Genomic DNA, 22,873 nt, shown 5'->3' on the forward strand with positions numbered 1-22,873 from the left:
GGAAACAAACTGGATTGGTATTGATGGACAAAAAGGTTGACATCTCCATGTCAGGTTTCCTTGCTGTACAACTCACCAACCATCTAGACCACGCCCTCTTCTCACTACTACCATCAGGCAGGAAGTACAGGAGCCTTAGGTCCCACAGCACCAGGTTCAGGAACAGTTATTACTCCTTCAGCCATCAGATTCCTAAACCAACGTGGATAACTTCACTCACCTCAACATTGAAACAGTTCAACAACCTATCCATTTTCAAAGACTCTGCAACTTATATTCTCAGTGTTATTATTTGTATTTGCATGGTGTGTCTTTTGCACATTGGTTGTCAGTTTTTGTGTGCAGTTTTTCATTGATTCTGTTGTATTTCTTTGTTCTACTGTGAATGCCTGCAAAAAAAGGATCTTGGAGCAGTATATGGTGACGTATAAATACTTTGAAAATAAATCTGTTTTGAACTTTGAAGCATGACACAGTAAAAAGACTGCACATCAATAATTACCACAACTGTTTGATTGTTGTGGGGAATTAGATGATATATTTTTAAAATGCTTTGGTGCCCCATAGTCTCATTTAGGGAATTTTCGAGGAGGCCTGACCTCTTATTCCTCCAAATCCCTGTCCCTAAACCCTAAAATCCCCTCTTGGGCCCCAAAATCATTCCTACCAACTTAAAACAAACAACTAAGTGTGGGTCACAATTTCAACAGAGCCTTTAATTGCCCCTTCCCTTGTTTCAGTATTTGTTGAATTTGCCTGGGACTTGATCTTAATGTGTGTATTTCTGTGCTTGACTTCTCCATGTGCTGACAATTTTGTATTGCTTTTTTTCCCATCATTATCTCATTATTGCAGTGTCTTTGCATCAGAAATCTGCCACTTTATTGTCTCTCCCTTGATCAAATGTCAGTGTGTCTTCTTTGGTCTCTTAAATACCATTTCCTGTCCAATGTATCTCCTTATCTGTTCTGATAACATTCTCTTCTCTCAGTTCCTCCACCTCTGCCACATCTGTTCTTAATCCCCATGTCCATTCATCTCTCCCCACTAATCTCCCTCCCGGCACTTATCCATGCAAGTATCCAAAACGCTACACCTGTCCACTCGTCTCGTCCCTCACCTCCAAACAATCCATCCAGGTGAGACAACATTTCACCTGTGAGTGTGCTGGGTCCAGTGCACCTGATGTGGCCTCCACTACATTGGTGAGATCCATCATAAACTGGGGGACTGCTTTGTCGATCCCCTCTGCTCCATTTGCCAGAAGTGGAACTTCCTGGTGGCCAAACATTTTATTTCCCATTTCCATTCCCGTTCCGACATATTGGTCCATGGCCTCCTCTTGTGCCAAGGTGAGGCCAACCTCAGGGTGGAGGAGCAATGCTTTCTCCTGTCTGGGTACCTCCCAATGTGATGGCATGAGTATCAATTTCTCCTTCCAATAAAAAAACAATCCGTCCCTGTCCCTTTCTCTTCTATTCCCCGCTTTGGCCTTTTATCTCTTCTCATCTATCACCTCTCCCTGGGTCCCATCCTTTCTTCTTCTGTAATCTTTTACCATTCCCACTCACCTGGCTTCACCTATATCCTTTTAGCTTGCTTTCTTCTTCTGCCCCCATCTTTTTATTCTGGAGTCTTCCCCATTCCTTTTCAGTCCTGAAGAAGGGTCTTGAAACATCGACTGTTTATTCATTTCTTAAGATGTTGCCTGACCTCCTGAGTTCCTCCATGACTTTCTGTGTGTACCTTTGGATTTCCAACATCTGCAGACTTTCTCGTGTTTCTGTTCTCAGGCGGAGGCTTTCGATTCTAGATTATTTGAAAAGTTTTTTTTTGAAGAACAGGGCCACCACCATTAACTCTGCCCTCACTTATCAGATTCTTTCCTCTTCAGTCTCTTCCACCTATCACTACCCAGTTTCTCACTTCAACCACCCCTCTCCAAACCATCCACCGTCCCCCTATCATTTGTACTCCTTCCCCTACCCCCCATGACCTTATTCTGGCATTTGTCCCCTTCCTTTCCAGTCCTTATGAGGGTCTTGACCCAAAACCTTGACTGTTTATTTCCCTCCATAGATGCTGCCTGACTTGCTGAGTTCCTCCAGCATTTTGTGTGTGTTGCTCACGACTTCCAGTTTCTGCAGAATCTCGTGTTTATTCTTTTCAGCCTTGCAGCATGTTTAACAGTACAAACATCCCAAGACAGTTCACAGGAACTGAGCTGAAAAATAAAATTGACACTGAACCACACAAGGAGATATTGGGACAAATAAATTAGATCAAAATCTAGATTTTAAAGAGGCAATTTCAGTGCTTACAACCATTACGCTGTGAGAACTACAGCCAGTTAAAGTCAGAGGTGCACAAGGGATCAGAATGGTAGATTAAATGGAGTACAAATGAAGGAGCTAACAGAATTAGGGAGTAGAAATGCTGTAGATTAATTTTAAAATAAAGAAGAAGAAGAATTCATTCAGTTTGCCATGTTTGTTTCTTCTAATTGCCAATTCTTCTCGAATCTTTCTCTTTTTTTATCTTTTGTAATAAATCTTAGCTTTTTCCTCACACTTCTATTTTCGGCTGCAAGGTTATGCTTTCTGACTCACTGATATAAACTTCCGAGGCAGACAGGAAAGTGTTAAGTGAGAGTCGGAGGCATTAAACCAGATTTGTTATAATTGCAAACTTATTAACAGTGAAATTGTAAACTTCAGCTTTCTGCTCTGAGACCATTTTTGTTATTTTAATTAGTTTTACAAGGCAATTCTTTCTTTGAATTGTCCCTGCTGTGGCATCCCATAATGAAGAACCCTATCACCAACTGGCTCCAATTAAGTGGGTGATGTCTTGTGTACCACCGTGAAATGGCATATGGAATGTGTCGGATTGGAATGCTAAAATTTCATTTTCAATCTTTTTTATTGACTTTTAAAAAAATTATATGAATAGATACAAATCAGAGAAGTTATTAAATACATAATACAATAAACGTACAAAGAAAAGGATATACTCTGTCAAAATCATGTATAATATTAAGCTAGTATATATAAACAGAGAACCACAACTCCTCTTGACAATTCATACAAAAGAAAAAGACTGGAAATCTTCTATTAAGAAGAAAAAAACCCCACTGAACTAACCTAAAACAAAGAAAAGGGACTGGGCAGTCCATTTGAGGGTAAAATTACAAAAAAAAAGAAAACATCCTTTTGGTCAAATCTGAAACTTTGCGGAGGGAGAAAAAAAAAGAAAAAAAAATCACCTAAAAAATAGAAAAGAAAAGAGAAAAAAATTTAGATCATATGAAAATATTGAAAGGAATGCTAAAATTTCATGAGGTTTTTTGATCAAAGCAGCACACCAGATCAACTTTCTCCACTTTTCTGCTGTGTTTTCAGAATGCATTTGGTGCCTCTTTATTTTATTTTCTTTCCCTGTAATTCCCTCAGTTGGGAAAAGCGTGCCTTGGGTGTAGAAAACCCTTTGGCCACTGCAGTACTGTAATAAGATTGTTGCAGAACATCTCCTTCCAGACTTCCGGTAAGATGGCGATTGTTTAGTTGCTCCGAACTTTTGCTCCGTCATTCTTCCTATCTTTGCACTATATGTCTCCCTTCTTAAACCTTAGTTAGGTATTTTATTAGTTCTCTTTTTACCTGCCTGCGAACACATCTATCTTATAATGGCTACCAAAAGTACTAAAACCGGGAAAAAGGAAACTTCTACGACTTTGCCGGCTGACATTCTCGCTGTTTTGGAACAACATCAACAAGATATTTTAATGGATTTTAGAAATGAATTAAGAACTTCTTTCAACCAGCTGGATTTCAAATTGAATCAGATCAATGCTAGAGTGGATGAACATGCTGAACATTTATCTCGCATTGACTCAACTTCTGAAGATTTAAAACGCCGTGTTCAATATCTTGAAACTCTCTGCTCCAACCTAGAGGAGAAGAATAGTAAACTTTTTTCCAAAATGGTGGATCTTGAAAACCGGAGCAGACGTTGCAATCTACGAATTTTTGGTTTACCAGAGACCACCGAACAGGGCTCTCCCGTGAAATTTTTTTTCCGATTTTCTCTGTGAGATTTTTGGGAAAGAATTTCTTCTGACTCTACCTGAGCTTGAAAGGGCTCACAGGATGTATGTTCCCCGTGCAACTCTGGGTTCCCGTTCACGGCCAGTAATTTTGTGCTTTCATCAATACCAGGTGAAAAACCATTTGATTATGGAGGCACACCGCAGAGGTACTTTTGCTTTTCAAAATACGGTCATTCGTTTTGTGGAGGATTTTGCCCCCCAGGTTCTGAAGATGCGTACTGAGTTTAAAGGTGTAATGAAAGTGCTTTTTGATCGCGGATTCAGACCCTCTCTCCGAAATCCAGCTGATCTTCGAATTACGCTTACTACTGGAGATTATAAGTGGTTTAAATCAGTGAGGGAGGCTGAGGCATTGCTGGAAGTCTTCCGGCCACCCCGTCTTCTTCAGAACTGGTCTAACCTTCTAAAATGGTTGATAAGTACTTCTCAAAGTAAAACTATTTTTTCCGAACTCAGACTTTACTTGAATAATTCAGACATTATCTATTGAAACTCTAAGGGCTGTAGTCAATCTCTCCCTGGACTTCGTGCGTTTTTTCTGAATAGATAATCTGAGTTTAATGTTTCCCTGCAGACTTTTAGATTGTACTTGTGTAATCTATTTTCCTTTTGTATAACTTTATCTATAGAGATCTACAATTGACTTTAACTTGTTTTGGAGGTTTGGAGTTTTTATTGAAGGCTTCCCTGTTGGTTGATACATAGTTTAAGTTTTGCTTTTTTTTCCCTGTAAATGGTTGATAAGTATTCTCTTCGAATCTATAATTTCCCCCTTTTCTCCCTCCCTTTTCTTTTAATCTTTTATAATTTTTCACGGGTAGGTTAGTTTTGATTTTCTTCTGATTTTCTTTGTATTAAGTTTTATTCTTCTGTTGAAGTTGTTCCTATTTGTAATTCTGTTTTCTAGTGCATAAATTAATTATTATTTGCTATAGTATTTATACGGAACTTTTGTTAACGACACAGAACTGGAAGTCATACTTGGGTTAATTTTTTTGGTAGAGCTAGCTGCTTTTTTAGGTAGCCATCTAGTTTTGGGTTGCGAGGGTGGGGTGGGTTCTTCAGTTCCAACACTACTCACTGTTTCTTTTGCTTTCCTTTGTTATTCAGGACTTGTCTTTGTTTTGATTCTACGGATCTATGTTTACATTTTTGCTCCCAGACTGTTATTGTACTGCTTGATTTTTTATATGCCTGCTGCCTTCTATGCACTAACAATTGATGATGGTTAATACACTTAAACTTGTGAGCTGGAATGTAAAGGGATTGAATCACCCTGTTAAAAGAAGGAAGGTCTTCTCACATATTAAACAACTTAAAGCTGACATTGCTTTCCTTCAGGAAACTCATATTCATAGTTCTGATCATTCTTGGCTTTTGTCAAAGTGGGCGGGTCAGCACTTTCATTCATCCTTTGTCACCAAAGCTGGGGGGGGGGGGGGTCTCCATCCTTATTAACTGAAATATTCCTTTTGAACTCCATAATAAGATATCTGATACAAATGGCCATTTTATTATTGTGTCTGGTAAATTATATAATACTAAAGTTGTACTAGCAAACCTGTATGCTTCCAATTTTGATGATGTTAAATTTTTTGAACGTTTTTTCTCCTCACTGCCAGACTTAAACTCATACTCTCTTATACTGGGTGGCGATTTCAATTGTTGGTTAGATCCTAATTTGGATCGATCGTCCTCTGTTACTAGACTACCTACTAAATCTGCCTTAGCTGTACAATCTTTTCTCTCTAATTATGGTATCTCTGATATATGGTGTTTCCTTCATCCTACTGAGAGAGATTATTCTTTTTTTTTCATATGTTCACCATACCTTCACTAGAATTGACTACTTTTTACTCGATAATCAACTTATTCCATTTGTCTATTCCTGTGATTATCAGAGTATACTGATTTCTGACCATGCCCCAATTACTCTGTCTTTAAATTTTCCTGGTCTCCCTCAGAGGAATAAACACTGGCGGTTTGACTCGACTTTATTATCGGATGATGATTTTCTAAAATTTATTAAGGATCAGATAACCTTTTATTTTAACACCAATACATCATCTGAAATGTCATCCCAAATTGTCTGGGATGCCATGATAGCATATTTGAGGGGTCAAATAATCTCCTATACAGCAAATCTTAAATAGAAAGTCCTGTGCAGATCGATTAGACCTAATTAATCAGATTAAAGAATTGGATCAACTGTATGCTCAAACTAAGAATCCTGAATTATACAAGAAGCGTGTAGAACTTCAAACTAAATTTAATCTTCTGTCTACTCAACCTGTCGAACGCCAACTTCTTGAAAGAAAGAGTCGCTTTTATATTCATGGTGACAAATCTGGTAAATTTCTAGCCAATCAGCTGAGGCGTTCCAAAACCAAACAACATATTACAAAGATCCCGAAGGAGAATGGAGACTTTACATCAGATGACTTAGAAATCAATGACGCATTTAAAAATTTTTATTCTCGACTTTATTCCTCTGAATCTCTGAATGAGAATATCTCTGTTGATCATTTTTTAAATAATCTGAATATTCCTTCGCTTTCATCTGATTTTAAAGCTAAACATAATGCGCCTATGTCATCAGAAGAAATATCTTTTGCAATTTCTGCATTGTCTTCAGGGAAATCTCCTGGACCTGATGGGTTCCCCGTAGAGTTTTATAAATCATTCTCTTCACTTCTTTCTCCTCAGTTATTCTCAGTATTATCTGATTCGTTTAATTACGGTAAATTGCCACCCACTTTTAATGAGGCATCTATTATTTTTTTATTAAAAAAGGGTAAAGACCCAACAGAGTGTTCCTCGTATAGGCCGATTTCTTTGCTTAATGTTGATGTTAAAATCTTGGCCAAAGTTTTGGCTTACAGATTAGAAACTGTTATTCCCTCTATTATTTCTGAGGATCAAACTGGTTTTATTAAAAACCGTCTTCCTTTTTTTAACATTCGGCGTTTATTTAACATTTTATATTCACCTCCAACTGGGATTCCTGAATGTGTTATTTCCCTCGATGCGGAGAAAGCATTTGATCGTATAGAGTGGAACTACCTTTTTGCAGTTTTAGAAAAATTTGACCTTAGTCAAAGTTTTACCTCTTGAATCAAATTGCTGTATCTGTGTCCTACTGCCTCTGTTTTGACTAATTTTCAGAAATCCCAGTTATTTAACCTCAAACGTGGCACCCATCAGGGATGCCCTTTAAGTCCCTTTCTCTTTGATTTGGCTATAGAATCTTTGACGATAGCATTTCGAAATTGTCCTGAATTGACCGGGATTTGGAGGTGGGGTGTTGAGCATAAAGTTTCTCTTTATGCTGATGACTTATTACTTTTTCTTTCAAATCTGTCTACATCCTTACCTCCAATGTTTTCACTTCTTGATCAGTTTAGCCAGATCTCTGGCTATAAACTTAATTTGCATAAGAGTGAACTTTTCCCAATTAATAAAGAAGCACAATAATTAACATTCCGTGATCTCCCTTTTAAAGTAGTTCATAATCAATTTACTTATCTTGGGATTACAGTCACAAGGAAGTTTAAAGATCTTTTTCGTGAAAATTTTGCCAATCTTTCGTATACTATAAAGCATTGTCTGTTACAATGGTCACCTCTATCTATGTCTTTGGTAGGTCGTATTAATGTTGTTAAAATGTATGTTCTCCCTAAACTTTTATATTTATTTCAATCAATCCCAATTTTTATTCCTAAATCTTTTTTTGATTCCTTAGACTATTATTTTGTCATATCTGTGGAAGAATAAGCGCTCTAGAATTAATAAAGTTTATCTCCAAATATCTAAAAAAGAGGGTGGTATGGCTTTACCTAACTTTCGTTTATATTATTGGGCAGCCAATATACATTGTGCTACCTTTTGGTCTTTTTTCCATGGCCAACCCGAGTGCCCTAATTGGGTGGCAATGGAGTTGAGTTCCACTAAAGATTTATCTATCTCTGCACTTCTTGGCTCTGTACTCCCTAGTAGTTTGTCCAGATTAATAGTTAATCCTCTTGTTAGACACACTTTGCTTATATGGGCTCAGTTTAGGAAATTCTATGGTTTCCATGGTTTTTCCTTTTCTAGCCCTATCTTACATAATCTTTTTTTTTACCTACTACGTATGATTCAGCATTCCATGATTGGTATAGGAAGGGCATTAGACATTTTGAAGATCTTTTTATTGATAATCGCTTCGCATCTTTTCAACAGCTCTCTGCTAAGTTCAATCTGCCCAATGCTCATTTTTTTAGATATCTCCAAGTTAGACACTTTATTAATTCCTTAATTCCTAACTTCCCTGAAATGCCTGAGAAAAATGTTATGGATTTATTTCTTTCTATTAATCCACTAGGTAAAGGTTTAATATCATTTATTCGTGATAAATTAGCAGCCTTACGACGTGCCCCTGTGGATAAAATTAAAATGGCATGGGAGCATGATTTAAATACCTCCTTATCTGATGAGACTTGGGACTCGATTCTCAAATCGGTTAATTCAACCTCTCTTTGTGTTCGCCATTGCGTTTTACAGTTTAAGATTGTTCATAGAGCCCATATGTCTAAATCTAAATTATCTCGATTTTACCCTAACATTAGTCCTCTTTGTGATAAATGCAAAAGGGGTGAGGCCTCTCTCATTCATATGTACTGATTTTGTCCTAGCTTGGAGAAATTTTGGAAAGATGTCTTCATAACGTTATCGTATATTCTGAATCACCACCTAGAATCTAACCCTTTAATTGCTTTGTTCGGTTTTTTGGGTGAGACAGATTTACGTCTGAGTTCGTCTAAGTGTCGAATATTATCTTTTGCTTCTCTCCTGGCTAGACGTTTAATCCTCCTTAGATGGAGAGATGTTGCCCCGCCCATGCATGCTCAATGGCTTAACAGTATTATGTCCTGCTTAGACCTTGAAAAAATTCATTATTCAGTTCTTAATTCGGATATAAAGTTCCATAAGGTCTGGGGACCTTTTATTGAGCACTTTCATAACTTTCCTCTTAACTAAGGTTTTTTTCCCGGTCCCTTGCTTTCAGCTCCTTTCTTTTTGGTAGTAGGCATTAATATCTTCTCTTGCTAAATGTATTTACAGTTTTGGGGGTTTGATTGTCCTGATTTATATTCTCTATATTGTGTTGCGGTTGGTCTGGAGTTTTTTTTTGTTGCGGGGCTTGGGGAGGATACTAATTTTACATGTCTTCAATTTGGGTGCTTTCTCAATTATCTTTTTTTGTACCATATTATTATTTTATGTTTATTTTTGCACTGAATCAATGTTCTTCATTTTGATCTGGGTTTTTTTTTTATCTGTAGCGATGTAGAAAATGTTTTAAAAAACTAATAAAAAAAAGAACATCTCCTTCCAAGTTGAATTTTGCATAGTCCGTAACAAGTAAATGACAAACCAGCAACACGAGAAAATCTGTAGCTGCTGGGAATCCAGAGCAACCCACAGAACATGCTGGAGGAACTCAGCAGGTCAGGCAGCGTCTATGGAAAAGAGGAAAACGACAACGTGTCAGGCCGAGACCCTTCTTTGGGACAAACAGAGACTGGGACTCTTTAGACCAGGGGTTTCCAACCTGGGTTAATAGTAGGGGTCCATGGCAAAAAAAAAGGTTGGGAACAACTGCTTTAGACCAAAACTACCCTTGAACTGCTGGATTAAAAAAACCCTCAAATCCTAGAAACAGGTGGATGCCCTGAGAAAAACATCCATGCACAATGTCTGATCCAGCAGAGTGGTGTCTTTATCTTAATACTAGGGACTCTGGCTTCAGTAGAGGTTATGGTGACAGAAATTTATTTTCCTTTCCTATCACCTCTCTGTCTTTTCAGCTTTGAGGCCAGAACATATCTCTACAAAGCAGCAGGAGATAATGGAGTCACTGAAGCATAGTCTGATTAGGAACAGTCAGCATTGCTTTGTAAGGGTCAGCTCATGCCTCATCAGCCTGATTGAATTCTTCGAGTAAGTGACAAAACATATTGATGAAGGTAGAGCTGTGGATGTGGTGTATAAGAATTTCAGTAAGGCACTTGACAAGGATCCCTGTGGTAGGTAGGCTGATTCAGAAAGTCGGGAAGCCTGGGGTTCAAGGAAAGCTGGATGCAAAGATTCAGAATTGTCTTTTCCACTGGAAGGCAGAGGGCAATAGTAGATTAAGCATATTCTTTCCGGAGATCAGTCGCCAGTGGTGATCCATAGGTATCTGTTCTGGGATTTTTTGTGATTTTTATAAATGACTTGGATTGAGTAGTGGAGGGGGGGGGATAGTACGTTTGTAGATGAAACAAAGGTTGGCAGTGTTGTGGATAGTGTAGAAGATTGTCGTGGGTTTCATTGAGACATTGACAAGATGCAGAGCTGGGCTGAGCAGTTACAGATGGAGCTCCAGAAAAGTATGTAGTGATTCACTTTGAAAGGTCAAAATAGAAGGCAGAGAAAAGCATCCTTGACAATGTGGAGGAACAGTAAGATCTTGGGGTTCACATCCATAGATCCCTTAAAGTTGCAACACTAGATGATAGGATGTTGGAAAAGGTGTATAGTGTGTTACCTGCATTAGTCAGGGGATTTGAGTTCAAGGACCGCAAGGTATTGTTGCAGCTCTATAAAACTCTAGCTAGACCACATTGTGTTCAGTTCTGGCCACTTCATTATAGGAAGGATGTGGAAGCTTTTGAGAGCAGAGGAGATTTACCAAGATGATACCTGGATCAGAAAGCATGTCCTAAGAGGATGTGTTCAATGAACTAGGGCTTTCCTTTTTGAAGGGAAGGAGATGAAAGGTGATTCAATAGAGATGTACAAGATGATAAGAAGTATAGATAGAGCAGACAGCCAGAGACTTTTTCTCAGGGCAGAAATCGCTAATAGATTGGGGCATAACTTTAAGGTGTTAGGAGAAAAGTAGGATGTACTTTTTTTCCACATACGTGTTGGGTACGTGGAACTCAGTGCCGGGGTTGTGGTAGAGGCAAATCATGGCGTAGATTAATATGTCGACACAACATAGTGGACCGAACGGCCTGTACTGTGCTGTAATGTTCAATGACGTTGATAGATTTTTGTCTCTTCCAGTTCATGATGCTTGCATTTGTTTTTGTTACTTTTTCAAAGTGTCCATCCTGGATACCTTCTAACATCCAGGGGATCTCTGATGATGGGTTAACTAGGGATACTGAGCTTGCTTGGGAAGATGGGAATCAAGCATCTGTGCACTGTCTGGTCCAGTTGAGGTAGTCTGATAATGCCATGATTGGCATTTTCCATATAAAAGGCACCAGATAAATTCAGTTTCATAGTCATAAAGCAGAGAAATAGGCCTCCATGCACATGATAACCACTAAGTACTAATCTGTACTAATTCTATTTATTGGCACTTACTACACAGCTGTATACACACTGACATCTAGAAACTTCTGAAACATTGTGAGAGTGCCTGCGTCCACCTGCTTTTCAGATTCCAGCACCCTTTGGGTGAAAAGATTCTTCCTCAGGTCTCCCCCAATCTCCATGAGTCTGAGTCCTCAGCTTTTAGTTAGCTCGGCTCCAGGCAAATGTTTTGGACTCTCTGCCCTTCATAATTTGGTGCAGCAGATTCCTCTCCTCCACTTCAAGCTTACCTCTTCTCATAACTGAAACGCTCCAACACAGCCAAAATACTGGTGAATCTCCCCTTTGCACCCTCTCCTTTGCAATCATATCCTTCTGAAAATGTGACAGCCACGACTGTACACAGTACTCCAGCTGTGACTTCACCAATATTTTAAAGTGTTCCAACATCGCACTGTTCATATTCTATGGCCCAAATAATCAAGACGAGCATTCCACACTCTTTCTTCATCACCTTATATACCAGTGCTGGTACATTTTGAGCAATGAGGTCTCTCTGCTCCTCAATACTCCCTAAAACCACACCATTCATTCAGTGTGTCCTCCCCTAGTAGTCTTCCCAAATGCACTGCCTTTCATTCACTAAGGAATAAATTCCACCTGCCATTGCTTTACCCATTTTTACCAACTGATCAATAGTAAGACCATATGGAGTCGGAGCAGAATTGGCTCATCGGGTCTGCTCCTCCACTTCATGGTTGATCCAATTTAGCTCTCAACCCCAATCTCCTGTCTTCTCCCTGTATCCCTTTATGCCCTGACTGATCAAGAATCCTATCAATCTCTGCCTTAAATATACATAAAGATTTGGCCTGCACAGCTGCCTGTGGCAAACAATTCCACAGATTCACCACTCTCTGGGTATTGAACTTCCTCTTATCTCCTTTCTAAAAAGACACCGTTCTATTCTGAGGCTGTGTCGTCTGGTCTTAGTGTTGCCTATGGTGGGGTCCACTCTATCTCGGCCTTTCACCATTCGCTAGGTTTCAATGAGGTCCCCCCTCAATCTTCTGAATTCTAATGAATGGCCCACAGCCATCAAGCACCATTCATGTGACAAGCCATTCAATCCTGGAATCACTTTCATGAACCTCCTTTGAACTCTCTCCATTTTCAACACATCTTTTTTTAAGACAAGGGGCCCAAAGTCTTAACATTACATCCTTGCTTTTAAATTCTAGTCCTCTTGAAATGAATGCTAACATTATATTTACCTTCCTCACCGCAGACTCAACCTGCAAACTAACCTTTAGGGAATCCTGCACAAGGACTCCCAAGCCCCTTTGCACCTCAGATTTTTGTATTTCATCTCCATTTAGAAAACAGTCACCCTTTACTTTCTTCAACCAAAGTGCATGACCATACACTTCCCGACACTGTATTCCATCTGCCATTTCTTTGCCTAATCTTATGCTGTACCTTACAACTATCCTCCCTAGCAACATCACAACTGGTTAATGTGTCACCTGCAAACATACTGATCATACTAAAGAATTGTTAAAATATAGAACGAACAGCAAGGGTTTATACACTCTTCGTGGCACCGCACTCGTCAGTAGCTTCCAATTAAAAAAAAGCCCTCCAAATTCACTGTCTGCTTTCTATTGCCAAGCCAATTTTGAAACTCACGAGTTCTGACATTTTGATCCAGTCTCCCATGTGGAATCTTGTCAAAAGCCTTACTGAAGTCCAAGTAGACTACATCAACTGTCCTCATTATTATATTTTGTTACCTCTTCAAAAAATTTCAATTAAATCGCACATACAAGAACTCCCCTTAATACAACTATGTTGGGTATCTTTGATTACTGTCTACCTTTCCAAGTGCAGGTAAATTCTGTCCCTCAGATTTTCTTTCTCAGTAACCTCCCTATAAATAATGTGCAGATCAGAAGCCTGTAATTTTCTGGCACATCCCTCCTAGTGAATAAGGGTATTGTAGCGGTGTGCTACACGCAGCGCTAAAATAACAACACGGAGTCGGTAAACTGCAGTTAAAGAAGATTTTATTCGAACTTCGCGGCTTCGCTTTAAAGCCTCCCTGATCCCACCCTCCCCAGGCGCAGATGCTATAGGAGGCACGTATTCACAGTCCCGCATGAGCTTTTCCCTTTGTTAGTGAAGCAGACCTGGTGCCCCTCTGAGACTGGCCTTTATGCCGGCTCACTGGCTATTTGGGAGCTGGTTCGAGTGCGCTAGGAAGTGGGTCGCCACAGTATCACATTTGCTGTCCGTCATTCATCTGGAACTTCAGCTGTGAACAATGAATATCTAAAAGTCAGTCAGTGCCCAAGCAATCCTGAAGCCATCTGGGGTACATTTCATCAGGCACTTAAAATTTATCCATCTTTTAGCTCATTAGGAAATTATATATCTTCCTTTTTTAATGATAAAAATATTGTCATATCCTGGATAAGCATTTCAATCATACAGGACAGTTTATTTCACTGTATGTTATTTAGTATCAGGGGATGAAGACTGCACTTTTAGTTAAGTCTGCATTAAGGCTCGAAGCAGTAATACAAGCAGATGGAAAATGGCATATGACATATGACTAAATTTCACACATATGGTCAAACCTTGGTGGGGCAGCAGTATGATGGATAAACATATATCATAAATCACACATATTTTGTGTGCTATCCAAACAGGTGTTACTACCTTGTGAACAAATGTGATTGAATAAACACTGTTTTCCATTATTTGGCACCTTCGGTTTCCTCTCGCTGCACAGTCCCTTTGAATACATCCCATGATCCAGTGTATAACTGGCTGTAGTCAGAATACAGTGATATGCAAACAATTACTGTTATAGACAGTGTGTGCAGCACACCATTATCATTGTTAGTACAGTCCAACTTCATAAGACCAAAAGCTCTGCCATTCAATCAGGGGCTGATCCAATTCTTCCAGTCATCTCCATTCCCCTGCCCTCTCCCCAAACCCTTTGATGTCCTGGCTAATCAAGAACCTATCTATCTCTGCCTTAAATGCACACAGTCATGGATGACTGAAATGCCCAAGTATTCAATTCCTTCTTTTCCCCTTGTTAAAGCAAATGATACTTTCCTCCCAAATTCGAGTTTACATAATATGAAAGTGGGTGTTTTTCCAATTAAAACAGTCACACTCTTTAATCAGAGGTGGTGAATCTGTGGAATTCATTGCACATACAGCTGTGCAAGCCAAGTCATTCAAAGCAGGGATTGATAGGTTCTTGATTAGAATGGCATCAAATGTCATGGGGGCAGGTTAGAGAGTGGGGTTGAGAGGGATAATAAGTCTGCCATGATGGAATTGTGGAGTAGATTCAATGGACCGAATGGCCTAGTTCTGCTCCTATGTCTTACGAAGTATCACCAGGGTCTCTATCATTAGGAACCCTCAGCTTCCTGTCTCCGAGATCAGAATGCTCTCCACCAGGTTACTGATGATACAGTATTTCTCACATCTTGTTGCATGTGCTAAAGATTCTCACTTCCTCAAACATTGTGCATGGCTGACCAAAGGCCTCATTTGTGGTCACTTTCTGAGGTACTGAAATTGGCTTGTTCACTCCTGGAATGGAATACATATTTAAGTCATCCTGTATGTCATGAATCACCATTGTCTGGACGTTTATAACAGAAACAGAGACCATCATATCAGTGTTGGATATGAACATTGGTTAATGTAGATAATAAAGGTTCAGAGAGCATGGCATATTTTAAATTATTTCAGTTGCCTCACCTAAGGCCTGTACAGCGCACACGTGCAAGCACACACACACTCACACTATAACAGGCAAACCGTTTCCTTTAATCGCCATGTGCATGCATATATACATCTGTTTGAAGAGTACCTCCTAAAATAGTTGTATTTATAGTGCAGTACAAGTCTTTGACAGAGTACTACCCATCCCTGCTAATTACTGTAGCTATTCCGAGGAGGCTCACTTATTTATGTTCCTCAGTGTTCATTTGACATACTGAACAAATATAATTCCTGCTGGTTTTCCTGCAGTACGTTTTGACAGTAAATCTGTAGGGCAGCAAACAATGACAAAAGCACAATCATTTCACATGATTTCATATTTTAAGATGCAAAGATCAAAATAAGTTTGCCACAAACACAGGAGATTCTGCAGATGCTGGAAATCCGGAGTAGCACACACAAAATGCTGGTGGGACTCAGCAGGTCAGGCAGCCTATGTGGAAAGGAATAAAGAGTTGACATTTCGAGCTGAGACCCTTCATCAGCACTGGAAAGGAAGGGGTAAGGAGGCAGAATAAGGTAGAGGGGGAGGGGAAGGAGTACAAGCTGGCAGGTGATAGGTGAAGCCAGCTGAGGGGGAAGGCAGCTGGGTGGAGGAGGAGGGAATGAAGTGAGAAGCTGGGAGGTGATTGGTGGAGATGGTAAAGGGCTGAAGAGGAAGGAATCTGATAGGAGAGGAGAGTAGACAAAGGGAGAAGGGGAAAGAGGAGGAGAAACAGAGGAAAATTATAGGCAGTTGAGGAGAAGAGAAAGAGTAAGAGGGAAGTTAGGATGGTGAATGAAAAAAAAGAGAGGGGGAGGGGGAGAAATTACTGGAAATTAGAGAAATCGATGTTGATACTATCAGGTTGGAGGCTACCCAGACGGAATATGAGGTGTTGCTCCTGCAACCTGAGAGTGGTCTCATCGTACTCCTCTCCAAAGAAGCTGCTGATTCCTCCAGGATTTTGTGTGTGTGCTAATATATTTGGCAACCACTTTTTGACAATAAAATCAAGGCAGAGTGAAATGCAATGCTAAGCTAAAGAGAGAATTTTAGTTAAATACTTCTAATGAAATTTTTTATAAAAAACATGAATGAGAATATTATAAAAGCACTCTCTCTGACTATCCTGTTTCATATTTTAAACCAGTAAACTGAAGGTGGAAAGTACCGTGGCATATTTTCTACACACACCCACCTACCCAGGTTCCAGCTGCAGTTATTATTAATTTGTAAATATAGAGCTGATATTTTATTTTCTGCCACACAATAACAGCATTGCCTATGAGAAACAGGTAATGGCCAAAATGCACAGTCAGCGTTCATGCACGTTAATATTATCTTGGGATTCTGAAGCACATAAAAGCCAATGCTGCCTCTTGTATTTTGGCTTGATAATTTAGCAACTAAGCAGGAGGGGCTTTTGAGTTCATTTTATTTTTATACCCATCTCTGCGGTGTGGCAGCTAATTTGAGAGGGACTGACATCATTATGGAGGAGTCAGAAAGAAGAATGGGGAAAGGGGGTGACAGTGTAAATCAGAGAGCTGTTCAAAGACTTTGATCAAGGACACTGGAAGGGTTTGAGGGTTTTTGGTGCAGGGATAAGTGAGATTGGGTTGGAGGCAGTGAAGGTAAGGTAAATTGATTCAGTGAAGAGCTGCTGACTCTTGTAACCCTTGACTGTCCTCTCTCTCTCTCCTTATCTCATGCACATGCACACACGTACACTTGTGTAAAAGGCTGCTCTTTATGTTCACATGTACAAATAAGCACATACATGGATGCACTCACACACATAAACATATATACTCTCACGCACACACACACAGATCTATAAGACCAAAAGACATTTGCGCAGAATTAAGCTGTTTGGCCCATCTGGTCTGATCCACCATTCGATCACAGCTGATTTATTATCCTTCTCAACACTATTCTCCTGCCTTCTTCTCCTGATTCCGGTCTTCAGTAGACGTGTGATGAAAAATGTCTTGACTAGTTGCATCATGGCCTGTTATAGAACACCAATGCCCTTGAATGGAAAAGCCTACAAAAGGTAGCAGATACAGCCCAGTTCATCACAGGTAAAGCCCTCCCCATCATTCAGCACATCTTCATGGAGTGTTGATGCAGAAAAACAGCACCCATCATCAAGGACCTCCACCGCTCAGGTCATGCTCAATTCTCACTACTGCCATCAGGAGGAAGGTACAGGAGCTTCAGGACCCACACCACCAGGTTCAGGAACAGTTATTACCCCTCAACCATCAGGCTCTTGAATTAGAGGGCATAACTTCACTTGCCCCATCATTGAACTGTTCCCACAACTTATGTACTCACTCTTCAAGGACTCTTCATCTCATGTTCTTGATGTTTCTTGTCTTTTTTCTTTGTATTTACATTTTCTGATGTCTTTTGCACGTTGGTTGTTTGTCCATCCTGTTGGGTGCAGTCTTTCATTGATTCTATTATGTTTTGTATACCATGTATGCCTGCAAGAAAATGAATCTCAGGATTGTATATTATGACATATCTGAACCTTGTTAAAAAAAACTTACTGTAAACTTTGAACATTCTATAACTTTTGATCCTTGTACTAATCAAGAACCTATCAACTTCCACTTTAAATATACCACCATATATACCACTAACCCAAATTATATTCTTCATCTTCATTCATCCAATGGGTACATTTCCTGAGAATCTGTTATGTATGGGTTAGATTTTTTAATCAGAAAACTTAACTGATTCCAATATACATATTTTCATTTAGTCTGGTTTTAAAAGAAAATGCAGTTGAATAACAATACTGCCAACAGTGAACCATTGTGGTAAAGTAAGAAGAAAGCAAGTTTTCTATGTTTGAAAAAGGGAATTGCAATGTCTCTTGCTTTTATGAGAATCCAAACTGAAGATTGTGGGACAGGAGTTGTAGGGCAAATGTATGCATCTCAAGCTATTAGTATTTACTGGATACTTGAAATCAAGGAACCTTTTCATCATGAAGACAAAGCCTAGTATGTAAGAATATTGAGCTTGTGCCTTTGGCTGTTCTGCTAATAGATATACATCACTTAACAATCTTTATTTTGAGTTACAGAGTCATACAGCATTAGCTTTCTTTGGTAAATATAGCAAGTGTTCTCTTGCACTCACAGCGACCTGGACTATTCTTCTTCCCACCCTGTCTCTTGCAAAAATGCTAAACCCTTCTCACAATTCCTCCATCTCTGCCGCATCTGCTCTCAGGATGAGGCTTTTCATTCCAGGACGAAGGAGATGTCTTCCTTTTTTAAACAAAGGGGCTTCCCTTCTTCCACCATCAACTCTGCTCTCAAATGCATCTCTCCCATTTCCCGCATATCTGCCCTCACCCCATCCACCCGCCACCCCACCTTGTCCTCACCTACCATCCCACCAGCCTCCAGGTCCAATGTATAATTCTCCGTAATTTCCACCACCTCCAACGGGATCCCACTACCAAGCACATCTTTCCCTCCCCCCCCTTTCTGCTTTCCGCAGGGATCGCTCCCTACGCGACTCCCTTGTCCATTCGTCCCCCCCCCATCCCTTCCCACCGATCTCCCTCCTGGCACTTATCCTTGTAAACAGAACAAGTGCTACACCTGCCCTTACACTTCCTCCCTCACCACCATTCAGGGCCCCAGACAGTCCTTCCAGGTGAGGCGACACTTCACCTGTGAGTCGGCTGGTGTGGTATACTGCGTCCGGTGCTCCCGGTCGCGCTTTTATATATGGGTGAGACCCGACGCAGACTGGGAGACCGTTTCACTGAATACCTACGCTCGGTCCACCAGAGAAAGCAGGATCTCCCAGTGGCCACACGTTTTAATTCCACGTCCCATTCCCATTCTGATATGTCTATCCATGGCCTCCTCTACTGTCAAGATGAATCCACACTCAGGTTGGAGGAACAGCACCTTATATACCGGCTGGGTAGCCTCCAACCTGATGGCATGAACATTGACCTCTCTAACTTCCATTAATGCCTCTCCTCCCCTTCTTACCCCATCCCTGACATATTTAGTTGTTTGTTTTTTTTTCTCTCTCTCTCTCTGCCCATCACTCTGCCTGTTCTCCATCTCCCTCTGGTGCTCCCCCCCCCCCCCCACCTTTCTTTCTCCCTAGGCCTCCTGTCCCATGATCCTTTCCCTTCTCCAGCTCTGTATCACTTTCGCCAATCACCTTTCCGGCTCCTAGCTTCACCCCACCCCCTCCGGTCTTCTCCTATCATTTTGCATTTCCCCCTCCCCCCACTACTTTCAAGTCTCTTACTATCTTTCCTTTTAGTTAGTCCTGATGAAGGGTCTCGGCCCAAAACGTCAACAGTTCCTCACCCCGATCCAACACTAGTAACATGAGCCTAACAAGTTGAACATATGTGACAGAGAAAGTAAATTATGTCTCTTAAATATTCTTGTTTTATATGTTTGCAAAGCTGCAAACTGTTTATCTGTTTTACAACTGTTGAATTAAAGCTTTAACATTTCTATAGACTTTTCCCATGGGGGAACAAGCTACATCCTAAAGGCCAGCACTACATGAACATCTGGCAAGGAGACTTCCCTCACCAGAACACAGCAGATGATGGATATGCCAACACAGCCCCTGTAAGTGCCACTCTCTCTGAATTTTTAGTTGAATACTCATTAAGTGACATAGGCGACAGTAGGGCTTCGTTCCCAGGTGAGCTCAATGCCTTCTATGCTCATTTTGACCATCAAAATACAGCCCTTGATGATCTAGTGATGTCAGTCTCTCAGGACAGTGAACCCACAAAAAGCATCTAGTCCAGATGGAATACCTGGCCAAGTACTAAAGACCTGTGCTGATCACTGGCTGGAGTGTTCACTGAGATCTTAAAGCTCTCGCTTCAGCAGTCTGAGGTACTCACCTGCTTCAAGGAGATTTCACTTTTACTCTAAGAAAAACCTGGTAGCCTGTCTCAGTGGCTATCTTGCATTAGAACTAAAATCCATAGTGATGGAGTGCTTTAAGAAGTCTTTCATGAAACATACCAGCTTCTGCCTGGGAAGTGACTTGGATCCGCTCCAATTTCCCTACCAGAACAACAGGCCCACAACAGTCCCATTTCATTGCCTCTTCATTCAACCCAGGAACATCTTAATGGCAAAGATGCATATATCAGGATGCTCTTTATCGACAACAGCTCGATATTCAGTACCATCTTCCCCACAAAACTAATCAATAGGCTTTATGAATTTTGTCTCAATACCTCCTGTGCAATTGGATCCTCAATTTCCTCACTTGCAGACCCCAGTCAGTTTGGATTGGCAACAACGTCTCCTCCACAATCTCCAACAGCACGGGTGCACTACAAGTCTGTGTGCTTAGCCACTTGTTCTACTCACTTTACACTTATGACTGTGGCTGAAATCAGCTCCAATGCCATATTCAAGTTTGCTGATGACACTACTGTCATAGGCTGAATCAAAGGTGGTGACAAATCAGTATATAGGAGGGAGGTTGAAAATCTGGCTGAGTGGTGCTACTCAATGTCACTCAACCTCTCACTCAATGTCAGCAAGACCAAGGAGCTGATTATTGACTTCAAAAAAAGGAAGAACCAGAGGTCCATGAGCCAATCTTCATCAGGGGCTCAGAGGTGGAGAGGGTCGGCTACTTTAAATTCAGAATCAGACTTTTATCAGTCCAGGTGTTATCATTTCTGAGGACCTGTCCTGGGCCCAACATGTAAGTGCAAATATGAGAAAAGCAAGGCAGGCCCTTTACTTCCTTAGGACTTTGCAGAGGTTCAGTATGATGTCTAAAACTTGTCAAACTGCTATAGTTGTGTGGTGGAGAGTATATTGATTGGTTACATCACAGCCTGGCATGGAAACACCAATGCCCTTGAGTGGAAAATAATGTAAAAAGTAGTGGATATGGCCCAGTACTGAGCACATCTACATGCTCAATTCTAACTACTGCCATCAGGAAGAAGGTGCAAGAGCCTCAGGACTCAACCCACCAGGTTCAGAAAGAGTTATTATGCCTCAACCATCAGGTTTTTGAACCAAAACGGATAACTTCATTCAACCTCACTTGCCCCATCACAGAAATATTCCCATAGCCTATGGACTCACTTTCAAGGCCTCCATCTTATGTTCTTGATATTTGTTGCTTATTTATTTTTTATTATTATTTCTTTTCATTTTGTATTTGCGCAGTTTTTTTGTCTTTTGCACACTGGTTGAATGCCCAGTTGTTGTGGTCTTTCATTGATTCTGTTATGGTTATTATTCTATTATGGATTTATTGAGCATGCCACAAGGTTGTATATGGTGACATATATGTACTCTGATAATGAATTTACTTCAAACTTTTGGATTTTTTATACCACAGAATCTACAGCAGCAGCGCTTGTGGAGATTGAAAGGACGGGTTGGAGCTGAACAAAAACAGAATTACAATAACAGAATTGATTATAGATTACCATTGGTGGTGCATGCAATAAATTGGAATATATGATCATTTCTTTTTAACTTCTTCCATATTGTTTTGGAATGTCATTTCTCACTTGCTCTTGCCTTAGCCACTTTCTGTTTTTCCTTTAATAACCACCCTTGTTCTTCACTCTCTCATTTGTTTCTTGTTAGTATTTTACTTTCTACCCAATTGGGAAAAGGGATGGCAGAAGAAAGTGCAGATGGGAGTCGTCATCAGTTGCCAGGAGTCTTTTTGTTGATGCCCTTAGCATCCGCCTCTGTGTCTCTTTTGACCTTTTGGGTCCTCTCTTCATTTGTCATCCAACTGTCATTAATTCCCATAACCTCTTCCCTCCAAGCTACTTAAGCAACTGAGAAAGGATCTGGTACTTTACTGGCGTATATGACGCATAAACTCTTCACAGGCTTCGATTTTAACTGACATTTCAATGACAAACTCCACCATCTTCATGGCCTGAGAAGAATTTCTACTTATACTATCTCCTACTTATCCAGCTTGTCCCACCCCTTCTCTGGTTTATCTCATTCATAGCCCCCCTCCCAGTACCCTTTTCTTCAATTTCTAAAGCGCAAAGCATATCTAATCAATATAATCTGACAAAACAATAGTGTAACATTCTGTCTAAGGAGAATTAATTGACCCGAGCATTCTGAATTTCATTAACACTCATAGCACTGGACAAAATTCACCCAATCCAAACCCAGGTTTTGTGGGAAGACAAGGTTTTCAATTAGTAAACACAAAGTACACTGCAGATGCTGTTGTCAAATCAACTCGAAATCAACGTTTGATTTTGGGCCGAAAAGTTGACTGCTCCTTTCAGTGGATGCTGCCCGACCTGTTGAGTTCATGCAGCTTGTTTGTAAGGTTTTCAACGAAAGCCTAAAGCATTATCACATCATCCGGCTGAAGAACAACTACTTCCTTTCAACCTTTCAGTTCTTGGAACCAACCTGCATGACCTTAATTAATACTTCAGTATAGTAACTTGTAGCCACTTTCACCATTTTGGACAATAATAAACTTTCTTTATTTTTTTAGTTCTAATTGTGTTCTTTCTGTGCAATTCTTGTATAAGTTGTGTATAATTTATGTTTTTCTTTTAAGCGTTATATCTAATGCTACGA

The 22,873-nt window shown here is 40.2% G+C and overlaps 2 protein-coding genes across 11 annotated transcripts in view; one reads left to right on the forward strand and one right to left on the reverse strand.

Annotated features, from left to right (window-relative positions):
- Positions 1 to 22,873, forward strand: part of sumf1 (sulfatase modifying factor 1) — a 187,806-nt gene that overhangs the window by 83,984 nt on the left and 80,949 nt on the right. For all 7 annotated transcript variants that reach the window (XM_059944389.1, XM_059944391.1, XM_059944392.1 and 4 more), the window contains one exon: positions 19,771 to 19,885. In XM_059944389.1, coding sequence (XP_059800372.1) covers positions 19,771 to 19,885 — 115 coding nt within the window. The remainder of the gene's footprint in view (positions 1 to 19,770; positions 19,886 to 22,873) is intronic.
- The window catches only part of setmar (SET domain and mariner transposase fusion gene), a 180,158-nt gene that overhangs the window by 32,675 nt on the left and 124,610 nt on the right, over positions 1 to 22,873 (reverse strand). For 3 of the 4 annotated variants that reach the window (XR_009506841.1, XR_009506843.1, XR_009506844.1), the window contains one exon: positions 16,043 to 17,746. The exons of the other annotated variant lie outside the window; for it this stretch is intronic. The gene's annotated coding sequence lies outside the window, so the exon portion shown is untranslated. Of the gene's footprint in view, positions 1 to 16,042; positions 17,747 to 22,873 lie in introns of those variants that run through there. 4 annotated transcript variants of the gene reach the window in all.

The sequence above is a fragment of the Hypanus sabinus genome, chromosome 19, assembly GCF_030144855.1.
Source record: "Hypanus sabinus isolate sHypSab1 chromosome 19, sHypSab1.hap1, whole genome shotgun sequence".
In the NCBI taxonomy this organism is placed as follows: domain Eukaryota; kingdom Metazoa; phylum Chordata; class Chondrichthyes; order Myliobatiformes; family Dasyatidae; genus Hypanus; species Hypanus sabinus.